Here is a 15,811-nt window from a genome sequence, read left to right as displayed (position 1 = left end):
GTCCACATTTTTGCTGATGTAAACAAGAAAGAACTGACTTAAGTGTTTGACCATAGTAACACAAACAAAGCAATTGAAACCCATTACCATAAGGAATAGCACTCACTCTCAGAAACCTAACTGATACCATCTGAGACCATCCTAGTTAAACAGCTGTTAAGTATTTATCATACATTTTTCACTTAGCTAGGGAGGTGGTCTTCATGATCAACCCCTTCTGTTAACATATACCCAGTCAGGCTGTAGATAGTCACAAGTCATTAATGATTGTGCATCTGTGATTGTAAACCTGGGGGGAAGAGGTGAATCAGGGATCTGAGCTGCTGGAAGAACTGAACAAGAGCTGAGTTCCTGGGGTCTGGCCTATACCCATCCTCCCAGGTGCGAGTATGTTTTTGTATTTCCATTGCCTTATCTGAATGCTAGTTACACTTATGTTTAGCTTTCCAATAAAACGACTCTCTTGAGAAGAGACAGGTGTGCTTTTTCTTTATTCCACAACCCATCCACCTAAGTAAGCTCTCTTTGTCCCAATTTGGGGATAGAGGACTTTCCTTCACTTTCCAGACCAGGGAAAGAGGTGTGTCCTACCCAGGCAAGGACCCCAGGGACTCTGGATGATGTGCCTGTGCTGGTCCCTGGGCACTAGGAACATGGCCCACTGCCCCACCTTACCTTTGGGGGTGACATCAGTCCCACTCAGAGCTCCCTGGATTACAGCTTGGGCCTCTGAGTTCTTCTTCTTCAGGAAGTCAATGGTCTCTCGCAGGTCCAGCAGCTCAGTGTCCTGAGGAGAAGCCAGGAGGATATGTCTGTTCCCCTCAGTAGGGGCACCCATGCCACTTCCACACACACCCCAGTGCCCTAGCATATGCTACCCCCCTGCCACTGCAAGTGCCCACTGCTGAGCTGAGGACTACTGGTCTCCAGGGTCTTGATAGCCAGAAGTCTCTGGGGATGCCCAGAAGGACAAGACTTCCAGTACTGGCCAGAAGACCCCTCCAGTATTTCCTTGGTACCATGCCCCACTAGCTTGCTACAGATTGGTGAAGAGGAGGGGAAGGGCAGGCTCAGCAGCATGAGGACCCAAGGTGGGGGTGGCTCTGCAGGACCCAGCCTAGGTTCAGACACCATTGTGGAAGGAGGCAGCTGCCTCTGCAGCCTGGGTCACATCCCCGGAATAGGTTCCCACTGCTTGGTGCCCGCACTCTGCTCCAGCACCCACAACCAGCTGCAGCGGACAGGTTTAGCCACCCAGTTGAGATCCTTCAGCTCTACTGGGGAGCTCAGACCTGTGGTCTGGCTCAACAAGGCTTCTAACTGCCATGGTCAGCACCACCAGCCCCTGCACTCTTCCTTTCTGTGCGTACCTTCTCCTCCGCAGTCTCAGCCAGATGTCGCAGGCGGGATGTCATGTTCACCAGGCTCTGCTCAAAAGCTGCTACCAGGTTAGCCTGGAAGGTAAGGAGAGGTGACTCAGTACCCAGGGACTGAGGAGCTCAGCTCATTGAGCCCAGTGCCAGGCAGGTCCAGGAGTCTGCCAGCTTACATGGGGGTGGTATCTCCAGGCTGGGCTGGTTGCTTGGAGCAGTGGCTGCTAGGCTGCAGGTGTCCTGCAGTGGGAAGGGCTGAGGGATAGAGCCCTGTAGTAAAGGTACCATGACCGGGGTTAGCACCCAGGGAAGGGGCCTGGAAAAGGCAAGCAAGTTAGAGTGTGTGGCTCTTAGTGGCCCTGAGGGGTGGGATTCCTAATGCTACATGGCTGGGTGGCTCCAAGGCCATTCTGGTAGGGGGTCCAGATTGTGTTGACATAGGACAGATAGTGCCGAACTGCAGATGAGAGCAGCCACAGCTGGAGGTCAAGGGTCACACACTGGGTCAAGTCACTCACTGAGGGCGGCAGGACAGCCCCCATGCCACTGCCTTCTGCTGGTCACTGCCGGGCACCAAGAGGTGACTAGCAGGCGTTTTTATGCTGCTTAGTGCCCAGGGTTTTGCTCCTGCTGTCAAGAGCAAACAGACTGGACAGCTCAGTGCAGACACTATGCTGCGCACTGGAGCAGGGAGGAGGAGTATGCTGGCTGGGAGCTGATGGTCTGACTGGGTTGGAAGGGACAGACTGAGATGTGGACAGACCCCAGAACAGGCTGAGGCATGTGGACTGGAGCTGCTCCTGATGTCATAGGACTCACGTTGGCTGACAGCTGGGATGTCAAGGTGGCCACCTTCTCCTGGGATGACTCCAGCTCCCGGCGCAGCTTGCGGATTTGCTACAGGAGAGAGCAGGAGGGAAAGGTCAGGTGGGGAGAGGTGGGTAGCCCCTGCAGGGCCAGGAGCAGCAGGCAGCGCAGGAGGAGGAGTGGGGGCTCTCCGTACCTCGGACTGCATCCTTTCCTCAGCCTGGCAGAGCGCGGCGCAGCAGGAAGAGACAGAGGCAGGCAGTTAGGAGGGAGGAGGAGGTGAGGCATGGGCAGGCTGAGATTGGGGGCAGAGACATGCACAGCACTCAACCCAGCTCCAATGTCCTGTGCACCCAGCCCCCGAGAGCCTCCCCTGCTGTTGGAGTGCTGCTCCCCCCAGGCACATGCACCAGACAGGATAAAGCCCCACGCCCCAGACATGCAGGGAGTAGGCACATCCTGGCTCAGCCAGGCAGGAGCACAGGGGCAGCTCTTACTGAGGAGTAAGTGGAGGAAGCGCTGGACGCCAGGGACAGCACGGATCCATGAACTGCAAGAGAACACACACACCTGAGTCAAGACATGTCTCCCCCAGGCCCTGGCAAAGGGCAGGATGCGGCAGATGCAGGCTGGCTGCCAGGGCAGGGTCTATGGGGTACGGCAGGGGAAGCATGGGCAGGTAGATCTCTGGTGGGTAGAGTGCGTGGCAGAGCCCTGAAGACCGCATCTGGCTCCTGCATAGCTGCCTACATCTGGCAGCTGCCCTGGGAGATCACGCAGCTTGCCTCTGGCACTGCCCAGTCACAAGCTTGGAGAGCCGAAGGGATGATCCAGAGCACAGCCTGCCCCCAGGACTTGAGTATCATTGCACCCATTTGGCAGATGGGGAAACAGAGGCACAGCACATGGGAAGGAATGGCTGCAGGTAGCTCAGAGCTGGAGGCAAAGCTGAAGACAGTCCCTGGGGCTTGACACCCTACACTGTGCCCTCTGTGCAGCTCCACTTCCCTGCAGACTAAGCCCACAGACATCTGTGCCCCTGCCCACCCAAACTCCCTTTCCTGGGCCCAGTGCATTGCCCTGCCTGCTGCAGTTTGCCAGCACCTGCTGTCAGCCTGGGCTCACAACCCCAGACCAGCCTCAGTTCTTGGCTCTGAATCAGCTTCTCTGCTCCCTCTTCCTCCCTGACTCCTCTTCAGAAAGACCCCAGAGACTGTGCTCTGGGAGAGGGCTGGAGCTGGCAGATTTTCAGCAGGAGGCTGTGGACACAGGTGGGACCCAGGGCCTTGCTCTCACAGTCTGTGGCCTGGTTAGCCTGTCTCCTACTGGTGCCCACAGGGATCCCCCTCGCTCATCCTGAAGCCCCTGTGGTGGAAAGGATCTGCCTGGCCATATTAACCCATTCTTGTCACAGCTCTCGTCCATGGTAGGAGGCTTGTGAACGGAACACACTGTGGTTGGGATGAGAAGCACCTGCCTGCTATTGCTGCTGCTACCAGGATGTGCAGGGCCAGGGAGGGGAGGGCAGGGAGCCGTGCAACCTCTCACTGCACCAGGGCATTGGGGCGGAGAAGCCTGTCCCCATGGCTGGAGCAGGATTGCGGCAGAATCTCACCATCGTCCACAGGGTCCCGGAAGGAGCCCGAGCGGATCATCCCCTTGGGTCTGTCTGCCAGGGAGAGGGTGCTGCCCATTTGGGAGGTGCTGTACAGCTCGAAGGTGGAGTCGTGGGTGGGGATGCTGTTGGAGCGTGTGATCCGCGGAGTGGTGGCAGCGGTGGGACTCACTGGAAGGAGAAGGCAGGTTGGGGGGAGGAGAGGCGGGGTCAGAAACGTGCTGGTTCCCATGAGCCTTGCCTAGGGGAGCTGAGTGGCAGGGAGCATGGGGCGGGGAGGAGCCAGAGCTCAGCCGGAGCAGGGAGACAGGGAGGGGGAAGGAAGGAAGCTATACACAGGAGGTCACTGGGCTGGAGACTCAGCTTGGCCAAGTCATCAGGAATCTAGTGAAGCTGCTCAGGCTGCACTGACTGCACCTGCCCCTCCCCCAGTGCTGGCCCACTGGTTGTAGTGGATGGTGCCTCCTGGAAACAAAAGATTAATGCTCAAAGCTACCTGTCCTGGTGTAAATCAGGAGTAATTCCGCAGGGCTCAATTCCACTCTCCACCCCCATGAATGACAGGAGTAAACCGCCTAGGCCTGGCCTGCACACTGGTGTCAATCTGGACCAGTTCTACCCAAGGAGCAATGGGGTGGAGTCCTGGGCCCAGGCTTGCTGAGCGTGCAATAACCCAGGCTCATGCGCCTGCTGACAGCTTGCCTGTGCTGGCTCTGCCCGGAGCTGCAGAATGCAGCCTAGGCCAAAGCCAGGTTTGCCCGGCAGGACACCCAAGGGCCCATGAGCCTCCAGGCAACATGGGGGTAACTTGCTGCAGAGGCTGGAAGCTGCTTTAAGAGTCAGACTCCTGCTCCCCCTGTGAATAGCACTGACCTGTGCTTCTCCAGGGCTATATGTCCAGGGGCTCCCCAGACAGGGAGCCACAGGCAATAATGCAACCAACCATCCCACATTCTCAGAAGCTGTGTCTTGGGGTCTCCAAGGACTTTCTGAAACAGGACTTTGTCCCAAATTTGAAAACCCAGCTGCAGGCAGATTTCTGCTGTGTGCAGAGGGGGTGCAACTGGACACTTTCCAAATCTATGTGAGCAGGGCTGTCTGGCTTCTGGTTTGGGAGGCAGCCTTAGGAGAGCTGTGCCCATGTGGTGCTAGGCCCAAGCTTATTGTGTCTTAATATGGCAATGTGGCTTCCAGTGCAGGAGGTGGCTGTGTCTCAGCACAGCTCTCCAGCCTACCTGCTGCATGGTGCCCTGACCCCAACAGGAACCAGCACAAACCAGCCTTGGCTGCAGAGATCTCTGGAGCATCCAGGACTTTGCCTTGGGTTTTGCGCTTTGAACACTGCCTGCTGCAGTGGATAAACCAAGGGAGGTGGGAGTCCCCAGGAAAGACCCAGCAAGTGGTAAGGCTGGGAAGGCCTTTGAATAGCCTCCACCCTGCGGGTCACACTGCAAGGCCCGCTGGAATGTGTGAGGCTGGGCTTGCACGGCATGTCCCCACAAGGCTCAGCCCCTGGAGCTCTGGGGCTGATGGCTGTTGCCAGCGGAGCTGTGCTGATTTACACCCAGCAGGGCCTGACCCAACAGTGGGCAGGGTGAGGAGAAGGAGACTGACCGATATTGGTGAGAGGGCCTTTCCCGACCAGCGAAATGGAGGGGGCGGGAGGAGAGGGCAGGTCTGACTGGTTGTCCGATTCCGGGAGCCCTCCGATGGTGTGCGAGTGTCGCCTTTCCTTGGCTTCCTCTTGGGATGGGATCTGGTACCTGGTGGAGCCAAGGGAGAGATCAGCCATGGGAACCTATCCACTCATGTCCTGGGGCAGCGCTCCCTCCGCTCGGATGTAAGGCCCTGCATGGGATCTGGAGATTGGAGCAGGCTTCTGGCTTCAGCATGAAGGCTACTGAGATACTGACTCCAGCACCAGGACACAGGGCATGTGGGAAGCTGGCTGTAGGGCTGCTGCAGCAGCTGCACCTCTGGAGGCCCCACCCAGCTACCCCGCGTGTCAATGGGAGCTGGTGCCCTGCTGCTACAGGCAAAACATCCTCCATGTGCTCTGACCAACCCCCATCATCCTGGGCAACCAAGCTGCGAGCCCCCTGTTTGTGACAGAGGCTGGAAGCCAGAAGGTTGGTCCCAGCAGCCAAGGATGGAAAGGCTGGGGGGATTCATTTCCCTGGTCTGCCCCTGACTCCCTGTGTGACCTTGGGCAATTCATTTAGCCCCTAGGCCTCAGCCCTTCATCAGGGAAGCAGAGTTAGTTCTTCTCCCTTTATGCCTGCCAGGGTGTTGTACAGTTGCCTGGGGAGAGCTTTTACTTCAGCCCTTTCTTGGGCAGTATGTTCTGGTCTTGGTCTGCACTTGGAGAGCAAAAGCAATACGAGTCACTGTTGGCTCTGTGGGCTGTTTATGCCCATCTGAGAGGGCAGACAGGAACAGTCCTGGGGCCATATCCAGCTAGGGACACATCATCAGCCCATCTGGGGGCCAAGGGTTGCGCTACAGGGCTCACCCAGTAAGCAGATACAGGACATGGGGGGAAGGCACTAAGTCAGCCCCCAGGGGCAGAACTGGACATTGCCAAGACCATTCTCCTGGGACTGCAGAATAACCTGACTGGAAGCCCTGGGAGGGGTGGGAGGGCGATCTACTCTGAGAGAGATACAGGGCTGATGTACTGTGCCTCCTAGCAGTGAGGGAGGAAGGCTCTGGCAACATGGCCCTGCCCTCTCCAGCTCTGGGATCATGGCCCCTGCATCCTCACAGTTGCCCAGTCCCTTTAGGAAGTGCCTGTGCTTACCCATCCTTTGGCCATACCTGTCCAGATGTGCGATCCTGGGGCTCCCACTCCAGCTCAGCTCACTGCTTTCCTCCTCTGCGCTCGTGGGTGGAGCCATGGCTGGGGCAGGGGTTGTGGTGCTGCCCCCGGAGAAGGCACTGGGCAGGCTCATTGGCATCTGCAGGGACTCCATGCTGCGGTGCAAGCCAGAGAGTTTGGGGTACATCCTTCCCTCCTTGGGGACGGCAAAGCCACTCATGAACTCCAGGCCCTGGGAGAAGCTGGCCGAGTTGATGTTGAGGATGGGGGCAGGGCTGGGGGTGAAGCAGGGTGCAAGGTGCCCGGCTGCTGGGTGCAGGTCCTGCAGCTTGCTGGCATGAGGCTGGTGCAGGTCACTGGAGGAGGGCAGGTCCAGGCTGTTGGAGTTGACCTTGTCCAAGTTGGCTAGAGAAGGGGGCTTCACGTAGCTCTTGGCAGCTGCCCTGTGGGGACACAAAATCGCATGAAGTTGGCCCCCAAGGCCAACCCGCACGCCACCTGAGCTGCTCAAGGGCTTTTGTGAGCTGAGCAGCCCAGAGCAGTGCCTGGCCTGGCTGAGGGCTCCCTGCCCTAGGCAGTGGGGCAATGCAGGGAGTGTCCCTGGCTCCTACCTGAGAGGGGTGGGTGGCAGCTCAGCCACCTTGGCGGCAGGCGAGTGGCCAGCCTGGGCTTTGGGGGTGCTCTCAGGGGAGCCAATACTCTTCAGGGAGACACACTCTGAATCCAGTGCAACAGCTTTGGCTTTGGCCTTCTCCTTCTCCCGGTCCGTCTGGTTCACCGGGGCTGGCGTGCTCCGGCCTGTGCCGATCTTGGAGGGCTCCTTGAGACGTGACACTGAGATGCCTCCTTGCTTGGTGCTGAGGAGGCTGGGGTCAATGCTGCTGCTTACAGGCCGGTTCCCACCACGCCCGCCTGTCACGCTCATGGAGCTGGACTTGGCTGGCCGTGGCAGGCTTCGGTACTGGATGTTGGAGCGGGCCCCAGGCGCCAGGAAGCCAGGCTCGCCAGCATTGGAGACATCCAGGCTGGTTTTCCTCCCATTGACTGGCTTGACAGGGATGCCAGAGCTCTTCTGGATCTTGCCGAGTGTGGCTGAGCCCCCAGCCTGCATCACTGTAGCAGTGCCGGTGGCGGGAGCCGGCTTCTTGTAGCCAAAGGAGCCAGCGGTGGAGGGGCGGGTAAGACCTGAGGGAGGCTTCTTGGCATCTCCAATGCGGTCCCGACCGGCATCAGAGGAAGAGCGCTGCAGGCCCGTGTTCTTCACAGACAGCTTACTCTTGTCCGTGGCTTTGCCCTCAGGTTTGCCTGCAAGAGCCGAGAAAGGGGAATAAAGTGCTGGGAGCCAGAGTGTCCCAGCCTCACAGGCCAGCAGGGGCTGGGCCTCTGGGAAGCTCTGGGTCTGCCAAGAGCCTGACACCCTCAGAAAGGGCCAGGGCCTGTGCTCCATGCAACAGGGATGACTGACACCTCTGCCCCTTTGCAGCACTTCTCTGCCGCAGATCCCCCAAAGTGGTAAAGGAGGATCGGATCAGATGGGGACCTAAGGTACAGGGGGGCAAAGAGCCTGCTCTCAGTCATCCAGCAAATATGGGCAGGTGCCAGGAGCCAGGCCCAGATCTTGTGAAGGCTTTGGCTAGGAAGCTCTGCTGGAGCTGGATGCACCATGGGAACCGGGGCCAGGCTTCTGAGCAGAAAAAGGTCAAAACACCAGGGGCCCTCAACCCTGCAGCTGAGCTGGTGAAGTGTACGGCCAGACCAGAGTGAGTAGGGTGGGGGTTTGCAAGCAGCTCTCATACAAGAGCTGACATGGGCCCAGCTCTGTTCTGCGGTTCATGCCAGCTTCCACATAAAGTCTGTGATCACAGTTGGGCCCGTGCTGGTGGCTTCCTGCATGGACAATTCCCCACTGGGTACCAGACCCTGGAAGGATGAGCAGCAGGGGATACAGGAGGCTTTGCTCTGTTCTACCATAGCAGGAAACCATCACAACCTGACCCTCCCCTCCAACCCCTGGCATCACTGTCACTGAAGAAATCAGAGGGCTGGGTGCTGCACCTGTTACGGCCCACCCCCAGGGCTGTACCTGTGAGGCATGGCATGCCCCACACAGCCTGTCCCTGGCAGGTTCCTGCCCAGCCACCTCCCTCCTCCCCTGCGCTGGACCCAAACGCCAGCTCTGAGCTAAGAGCGTCAGGGCGGGGGCAAGACGGCAGCTGCTGTGCCCGCCCCTGTGTCTGCCGCCAGGGGGAGCCCTGCGCTCACGGACGAGGTCCACCTCTTGCACAGTGCCGGACCCTGCCTGCTGCTGCTGGCGCTGGTGCTGGCAACACCCCTGCGGGTCCTCAGGGTCGTGCTGGGTGGTATGAAGCCCTCCAGAAATCAGAAGCAAAAAAAGGCAGGGGCCGGGCTTCCCCCTCCCCCGGGGAACCACCGATAGCTTCTTCGACAGCCCCTCCGCCTCTCACCTGCTACTTTGAGAGTGCTCTGAGCCGTGTGGGTGATGGGGGAGGTCACTGCCACTGGGGGAGTCTTGCCCTTTTTCAGGGACCCTGGTGGGCCCAAGCTGACGGGCTTCTTCAGCTCGCCCCCCTTGGCTGGGACCTCGTCGCAGCTCTCCGAGCGCTCCCGCCGCCACTTGGAGGATCCGTGCTCCATCTTGAGGCTCCCGCTGTCGTAGTCTAGCTTCTTGTGGCCCTTGTCGTCGGTGTCGCCGTACCAGCCCAGCCCACTCTCTGCCAGTGACCGCTTCTCTGAGTCCGTGCGCAGCTGTGAGGACACACAGGGGTGACTGGATGCTCCCCCGCTTCCTCCCTGAGGAAGCTACCAGCCCCTGCCATGGTAGCTGGAGCCTGGGGAGGACACATGTGCCTGTCCCTCTAGTCCATGGGACTCTCCCTTGGCAGCATTGCCAGGGAATGGTGTAAAGGGCAGGGATGTCTGGTCTCAGTGCCCAGCATCAGCCTGACTTGCTGTGTGTCCTCGGGCAGGCACTGATCCATACCGTGCCTCCTCTGTAATGTGGGAGGAGGTGACGTGCCCTAGATCACCCAGGAAGTCCTTGGCGCAGCCAGGAACAGAACCCAAGTGCCTTAACCACCAACCTCGTGCACAACCTGGAGCCTGGACTGGACCAGTTACAGCACAGCTTTTTGCACACACGGGCTGACACGAGAGCTTCACTACAGTGGCCCAGACTCCTCCTCAGCAGGTGGGATGCCAGAGGGTCTAGGCTGACCAGCATCTGGTGGGGAACAGCAGACGCTGGACGTCCCAGCCCCTGCTGCTCCCACACATGATGAGGCCCCCTCAGTCAGCTCGGTCCCACTCAGCTCAGGCCAGCTCCCATACAACCAGTCCACTGCCCTCTCATCAGGCCACAGGCTACCCCTCCCAGGGCAGCCAGCACCGCTTCCTTTGCAAGCCCTGAACAAGCCTGTGTGTGAGTGCATGTGGAGCAAGCACATACCGCTATGGCAGAGTTCCTCCGGGACCCTGTGGGGGTGGACGGGAGGGAGTTGAGTGAGGAGCTGGCATTGAACTCTTCCGAGCTAAGGTTGTCAGAGGCATCGCTGAGGCCGCTGCTGATGGAGCTGCTCTCATCCCAGCTGGAAGGAGAGGAGGAGAGGGAGTCAGACCTCAAGCAGTCAGGCCACACACACAAACACAAACATACACACACGTACGCACCTGGCTGGGATCAGCACTGTAGACTCCCTCCCTCAAGGGCTCCCCCCGAGAGCATGCAATGTACTTGCAATTAATGGGCATTTCCCTTAGGAAGAGGATGAAATCCCAACTTGGGCCCTGGTCTGCAAATCACTCCAGCCCCTGACAGATCCTGCCTGGCTGGCATCCAATAGCATAGCCTGGGGAGGGTGAGTGGTATAATGGCCCTGGAAGCCCACTCGGAGGGGATACCAGAGCAGCAGTTTCCCAGAGAGTCCACAGTACTGCAGGAGAAGCAGCCCTGTGCCACAGCTGGGGCTGGGCAGCCCAATCCATCCCAGCAGCAGCCAGGGACTTTGAGTCCCGGGTGCAGGCAACACAGACTGCTTTTGTCCTTCGGCATCCCCCCTCCCTCCAGCATTTTACTCAGGTCACAAAACATACTAGTTGCACTGCTGCTGGCAGCCAAGGGAACCTGGAGCCTAATTCTCGGGCCAGGCCAAATCTGGAGGCATGCCCTGCACCTCAAGTCCAGCTCTCCTAACAGAGCAGAGGAAGCAAAGAGCAGGCTGTTGGAGCTCACTGGCTGCACCTGGCTGGCCGAGCTGAGGCCTGGAGCTGCCTGCTGCTTCTTAGGAAGAGCAGCCAACCCTCCATTGCTCTGCAAGTGCACATCCTCCCAGGGGGCCACGCACTCCAGCAGGAATCTGCCCCTTCCTGCGCAGGCCCCGGGGGGTTGGGGGCAGATGGAAGGGGGAGTGGGGGCATGTTCTTTGCAAGGTCTCACCTCTGCAGGCCTGATGAGCTTTAAACCTGGCTGCAGCTCCAGCAGGCCCTGGCTGGCAGGAGGATGCCTAAGCCCTGGGAGGTTCCCATGGGTCATGTAAGGGTTTGGGAGCCAGGGATGGATGGGTCACGTGGGGAGGAGCCCTGATGCCCCATCAGGGAGTCATGTTATAGCTATGGTTGGTCTGTTCCTTGCAGCAAAAGGGCCAAACCATTACTTAGCCTGTTAAAGGCCCAGCCTGCCTGCTTCCCTAGCAGTGGAGTCAAGCCCGGATGACAAGCCGTCCCCACTCCAACACGGCCCTTGGCTCAGCCTTCTCATGGGAACAGCACAGGCCAGACACGGCCAGCTCCAGGCCCAGCTTCTCTTCCCCTGTCAATGGGGGCCCAATCCTGCTCCCACTGAGTCACTAATCATATGTTTGTGGATTCAGTGGGAGCCTAAATAGGCCTGACAGCACCTACTGTGCTGCCTGCGAGGAGATTTGGTTACAGCCACCCATTCCTGTCTGCCCCACATGGGCTTCAGTGGGGTCAGGAGCATTCAGTAGGGTTCAGCGAGTGTCAGAGCCAGGGTGGACTGGCCAACCTCTCCTGCTGCCATCTCCTACCATCGGGGTGAGCATCAGTCACATCCCAGTGCAGGAGGCAGGGACGAGCCTGTCTGCACAGGTGGTGGGAGAGGCAGACTGAGACCTGAGTATGGTATACTGGGAGTGGAAGGGGGGGCACAAGCAGGCCTTGGGCCACTGCTGCTCTGATCCTGCAGAGGAGGGCGACTTGGAGCACTGTGGGGCAGTGCTGAGCCCTGGCTCCACTGGATCATAGGACTGGGCTCCAAACACACTCATCCAGAGGACAGCAACTGCTTGTCAGCAGCTCAAGGATTAGCACTGGTTGCTGCAGCCTTGGGCAACTGGGAAGGGGCTTTAGGCATCTGAGGCCAAAGAGGCACTCAGGTCTCAAGCAGTGTGGGGCACAGTGCGGGGCTTGGGTGCAAGCAGTGTGGGGCTTGGGTGTGTGAGAATAGACCCACTCTACTGGGGGTTCAAGACAGCTGGGAGGCATCCCCCAGGCCCCGGGGCTGGAACAGCATGCAGATCCCTGTGGTGGGGCCAGCAACTCTTTCTAGCAGCAATGAATCTAAGCATGCTGGGTCAAACACAGTGTGGGTGACGGTGTCAAACTGGAGTAACTCCTCTGACACCGTGCCACTTACCCGCTAACAGCAACACTACCCCTGAAAGAAGGAAAGAGGAAGGTGTAGGAGCAGGATTTCAGTGCAGACTTCATATTTCAGACTATGGGTTCCTCCCTCCCCACCCCACACACACTGGCTGGCTGGAGCCAGGACAATTAGCCCTCACCTCCCTCTGCCCAGCAGGTCAGGTCTGAGCTGCCTCCAGCTGGTGAGGACTTATACCCCCTGTGAAAAGGAGCTGGCTCCAGCAGTGAGCCTGTCGCTGCAGCCTACCCACAGGCTCCCCCCACCCGGGAGTTCAGCTGCATGGCTGTTTGCATTGCGCAGAGCACACCCTTCCCAGAGCTGCACGAGGCCACAGAGTCCAAGAATCCCACAGATGCCAACCACGGCCACAAAGCTAAACAGTAACAATGTCCCAGCCGAAGTGCATGGCTCCATCCGACATGGTGCTCCTGACTACATGGCCACAGCCACGGCTGGACCAGAGGGGCATTGACAACCCCAGCTTTCCCAGCTGATATTAAAGCTCTTGACAGGCAGGATCCTCATTCCCATCCTACAGAAGGGCAAACCGGGGCAGGGGCGATTTGTCCCAGCTCACCCACTGGGCCTGAACTAAGGCCAGGGGCAGAGCCAGGTCTGCTGACACCCAGTCTAGTGAGCTGCCCATTAGCCACATTGCCCTTCTCACCGGACTTGGACCCAGGAGTCCTGGCTACCAGTGCACTAGGTCATACTACCCTTAGGTCTCCTCGTAAGACCAAAGGGAGGGGAATGGTTACCAGTGACCCCAACACTGCCGAAAGCTGCGGTTGCCTGTAGTCGGCCCTGAACCCTGCAGTAACACGGCAGACACGAAGAGCCCAGCTGATGTGCCCATGAGCAGAGTGAGTGTGGGATGGCTGAGCAGCTCAGCTCCCAACGCTGAACCCTTGCGACCCTTGCCTCTGTGGGGCTAAAACCTGTAGCAAGGCCCCTATCTGCAGCGCACTGCACGTGGGGTAGTTGCCCGTCCGTACGAAACAGTGCCCCCTGCTCTGCTGAGGTACTCGGGTTCTGCTCTCGTGCTTCAGAAGGAGTCCAGTTTCCCCAGGATGGCTACAGGAGGAGCTGGAAAACTAGCCTGAAGCACTGCTCCCCATGGCCCCCTGGCTCCAGGCCAGCACAAGATCTGGGCCATTAGGAACTGGGCCTGGACCACAGCGGGGCTTAGCAAGTGGCGAGGCAGGCAACATATGCACGACAAAGCCTCTGGGGCTGGACGCTTCCAGCATGGGCTGCCTGATGCCCAGGCCTGCTCAGAACGGTGGGAGGAAGCCCACCGGCCATGCCTGAGCTGGGTGGAGGGGAGAGGAGCCTCCACAACAAGAGGGCGTCTTCCCCTGCAGCTGCCCACTCCCTGGGGGTCCTTGTTCCTCCCTCATGGCCACCCTGTGTGCACAGGCCTGACCACAACCCAACGTCCCTGTCTCTTTACCAACCCCGCCCATAGCAGCCCTGCCCCACATTGGTTTGACCTCTACACTGAACCCCGCAAGCTCGGCCCTAGGGCCTCTTCTGGCAGTGCCCTACTCCCACCCCCACTGTGTGGAGGATGCACATGCTGCCCTGGGAACTCCCTCTGTCCCCGTTCTGACCATCAGCTTCTGCGAGGTCAGGCCCAACCCTGAGGCGCCCCAAGACGACAGGGGTTGTTGCTCACACCAGGAAGGGCTCAAGAGGCCAGGCTGTACCAGAGTGGCACTGAGGGGATTGGGAGGTGACCCCTTCTAGCAAGTCTGCCTGGGATGGCTGTGCTCACATGGAGTGTGCTGAGCTCATTTTCCGGTGCAGAGCCTGACTGAACATGGGGGTCACTGGGGAATTTCCTTTATGCCTGATTTTGCAACAGAGCAGGACTTCGCAGAGCCAGGGCAGGGCAGGGGCAGGCTGGAACACATAAGCCGCCCCACCCAGCTCAGCACCTGCTGCCCCGGCTCCCCGCTACACTCATACTCTTGCTGCAGCCCAGTACTCTCCCCCGACTGCTGCTTGCCAGCTCCGCTGTACTCTGCACATACAATGGCAGCACTGTTTGGGGCCTCCTGGCCTGTCACCCGTGGATAAGACTTAGTCTTCTCATCCTTTGGGGCTGCACTAGCTTAGACACCAGCATGAGCAGCCTCTCCTCATACATGCGTGTGTGCACACTTGCCTGGGCACATGTTTGCACATGGGGCATGAGCATATGCTGGCGGTGCATGGGGGTCTTCAGCAATGAAAGGCTGAGGCACTGTCCTGCAGTATTCAAACATGCTGCACTGGCACCTTGCCCTCTCAGAGTCCCACAACTGGCACATGGCCAAAGCTGTGTCTCATTGCAGCACAGAGGAGTCTGTGGATGGGGTCCCTCGCACAGCATCCTCTAGACTGCTCGCCGAAGCCCAGGCCTGGCCACTGATCAGCTCAGCAGGGCCTGTGAGCAGCAGGGAGAAGATGACAGCATGCAAGGGTAGGGCAGAACAGCCACACTACATGTACCTGCTTGTCTGGCCACTGATGCTCTGTGCTAGAGGCTGTCTGGCCAGCGGTGCTGAGCTCATGGGGCACCGAGCTCTGCAGAATCCAACCAGCTGTGGCCTGTGGGTGGCCAAGCTCCTTGGAAGTGCAGCTCCAAGTAGGAAAGGCCTGTAAAAGACAGGTGCCCCCTCAATGTCCCTGACCCTGAAGTTTCCGCCAGCCTCAAATGCTGACTGGCCTGGAAGACCTTCTGCATGCCAGCTGGCTCCCCTGAATGTAGGTCTTAAGCCCACCTGCTTCTGCAGAGCAGCCATGAGGCCTGAGGGAGCCCTGACTCTACCTGGGCTGTATGTGGCTGGAAGCCACAGCCAGCCCAGTGCTGTATCCCTGCCTGCAGCTCCCTCCTGAGGGCCAGGCTCTTTGCTGGCCTGGCTGGGCTGGGCAGGAGGCAGGTAGTAGGTTGGGGTGTATGTCAGCAGCCACCCCCCCATGCAGGCTCAGCAGACCATGTGCAATCTCATTTCCAAGGCTGTCACTCAGCCCTCAGCTGGAGAAGGGAGAAGCAGGGCTCACTCGGGTGGCAGCTGTGTCTACCCCGAAGGCCCATCTTGCCCTCAATAGAGAAGCCATTTGCCTGAGGGGCTTCCCCGCAGACAAGCAGAGCCCCCTTTCCGGTCACTGGCTCAGTAGGTCAACGCAGCCCCCACGGGCCTAAGCCTAGACAGGGTCTGGGGGCCGAGGAAGGGAGAGGGCAAGAAGCAGTGTGAGAGGCGGGAGGAGACACAGTATGCTCCAGACCCAGTGCTCCAGCAGGCTGTGTCTGGATACAGCAGCCTTCCCTGCCAGAGCCCCCCAAATCTATGTGGGCCCAAGGAGCTCGGCTCACAGCCCTAGGCCAGCACGGGAGTCTAGTCATTATGCACCTGCAAGAGGCAGCATGATGCTGTTATTTATCCCTTTGTACGGATGGAGACACAGAAGCAAGGAGACTTGCTCATGATCACGCAGGGAGTCAGTGGCAAAGGCCAAAACTGACTCCAAGC

At 59.1% G+C, this 15,811-nt stretch overlaps 1 protein-coding gene across 6 annotated transcripts in view; it reads right to left on the bottom strand.

Annotated features, from left to right (window-relative positions):
- The window catches only part of NAV1 (neuron navigator 1), a 261,593-nt gene that overhangs the window by 33,625 nt on the left and 212,157 nt on the right, over positions 1–15,811 (bottom strand). For 5 of the 6 annotated variants that reach the window (XM_090026261.1, XM_090026260.1, XM_090026259.1 and 2 more), the window contains 11 exons: positions 10,080–10,218; positions 9,079–9,379; positions 7,225–7,918; positions 6,613–7,056; positions 5,410–5,558; positions 3,796–3,966; positions 2,678–2,730; positions 2,377–2,400; positions 2,193–2,270; positions 1,371–1,454; positions 676–787 (listed from right to left, as the gene is read on the bottom strand). In XM_090026261.1, the coding sequence (XP_089882387.1) occupies positions 676–787; positions 1,371–1,454; positions 2,193–2,270; positions 2,377–2,400; positions 2,678–2,730; positions 3,796–3,966; positions 5,410–5,558; positions 6,613–7,056; positions 7,225–7,918; positions 9,079–9,379; positions 10,080–10,218 (2,249 nt within the window). The remainder of the gene's footprint in view (positions 1–675; positions 788–1,370; positions 1,455–2,192; positions 2,271–2,376; positions 2,401–2,677; positions 2,731–3,795; positions 3,967–5,409; positions 5,559–6,612; positions 7,057–7,224; positions 7,919–9,078; positions 9,380–10,079; positions 10,219–15,811) is intronic. The other variant, XM_090026258.1, reaches the window with a different exon arrangement.

Source organism: Crocodylus siamensis, chromosome 13, assembly GCF_052110815.1.
Source record: "Crocodylus siamensis isolate JL-2025a chromosome 13, ASM5211081v1, whole genome shotgun sequence".
NCBI lineage: Eukaryota > Metazoa > Chordata > Crocodylia > Crocodylidae > Crocodylus > Crocodylus siamensis.
This window is presented reverse-complemented; position numbering and strand designations above follow the sequence as displayed.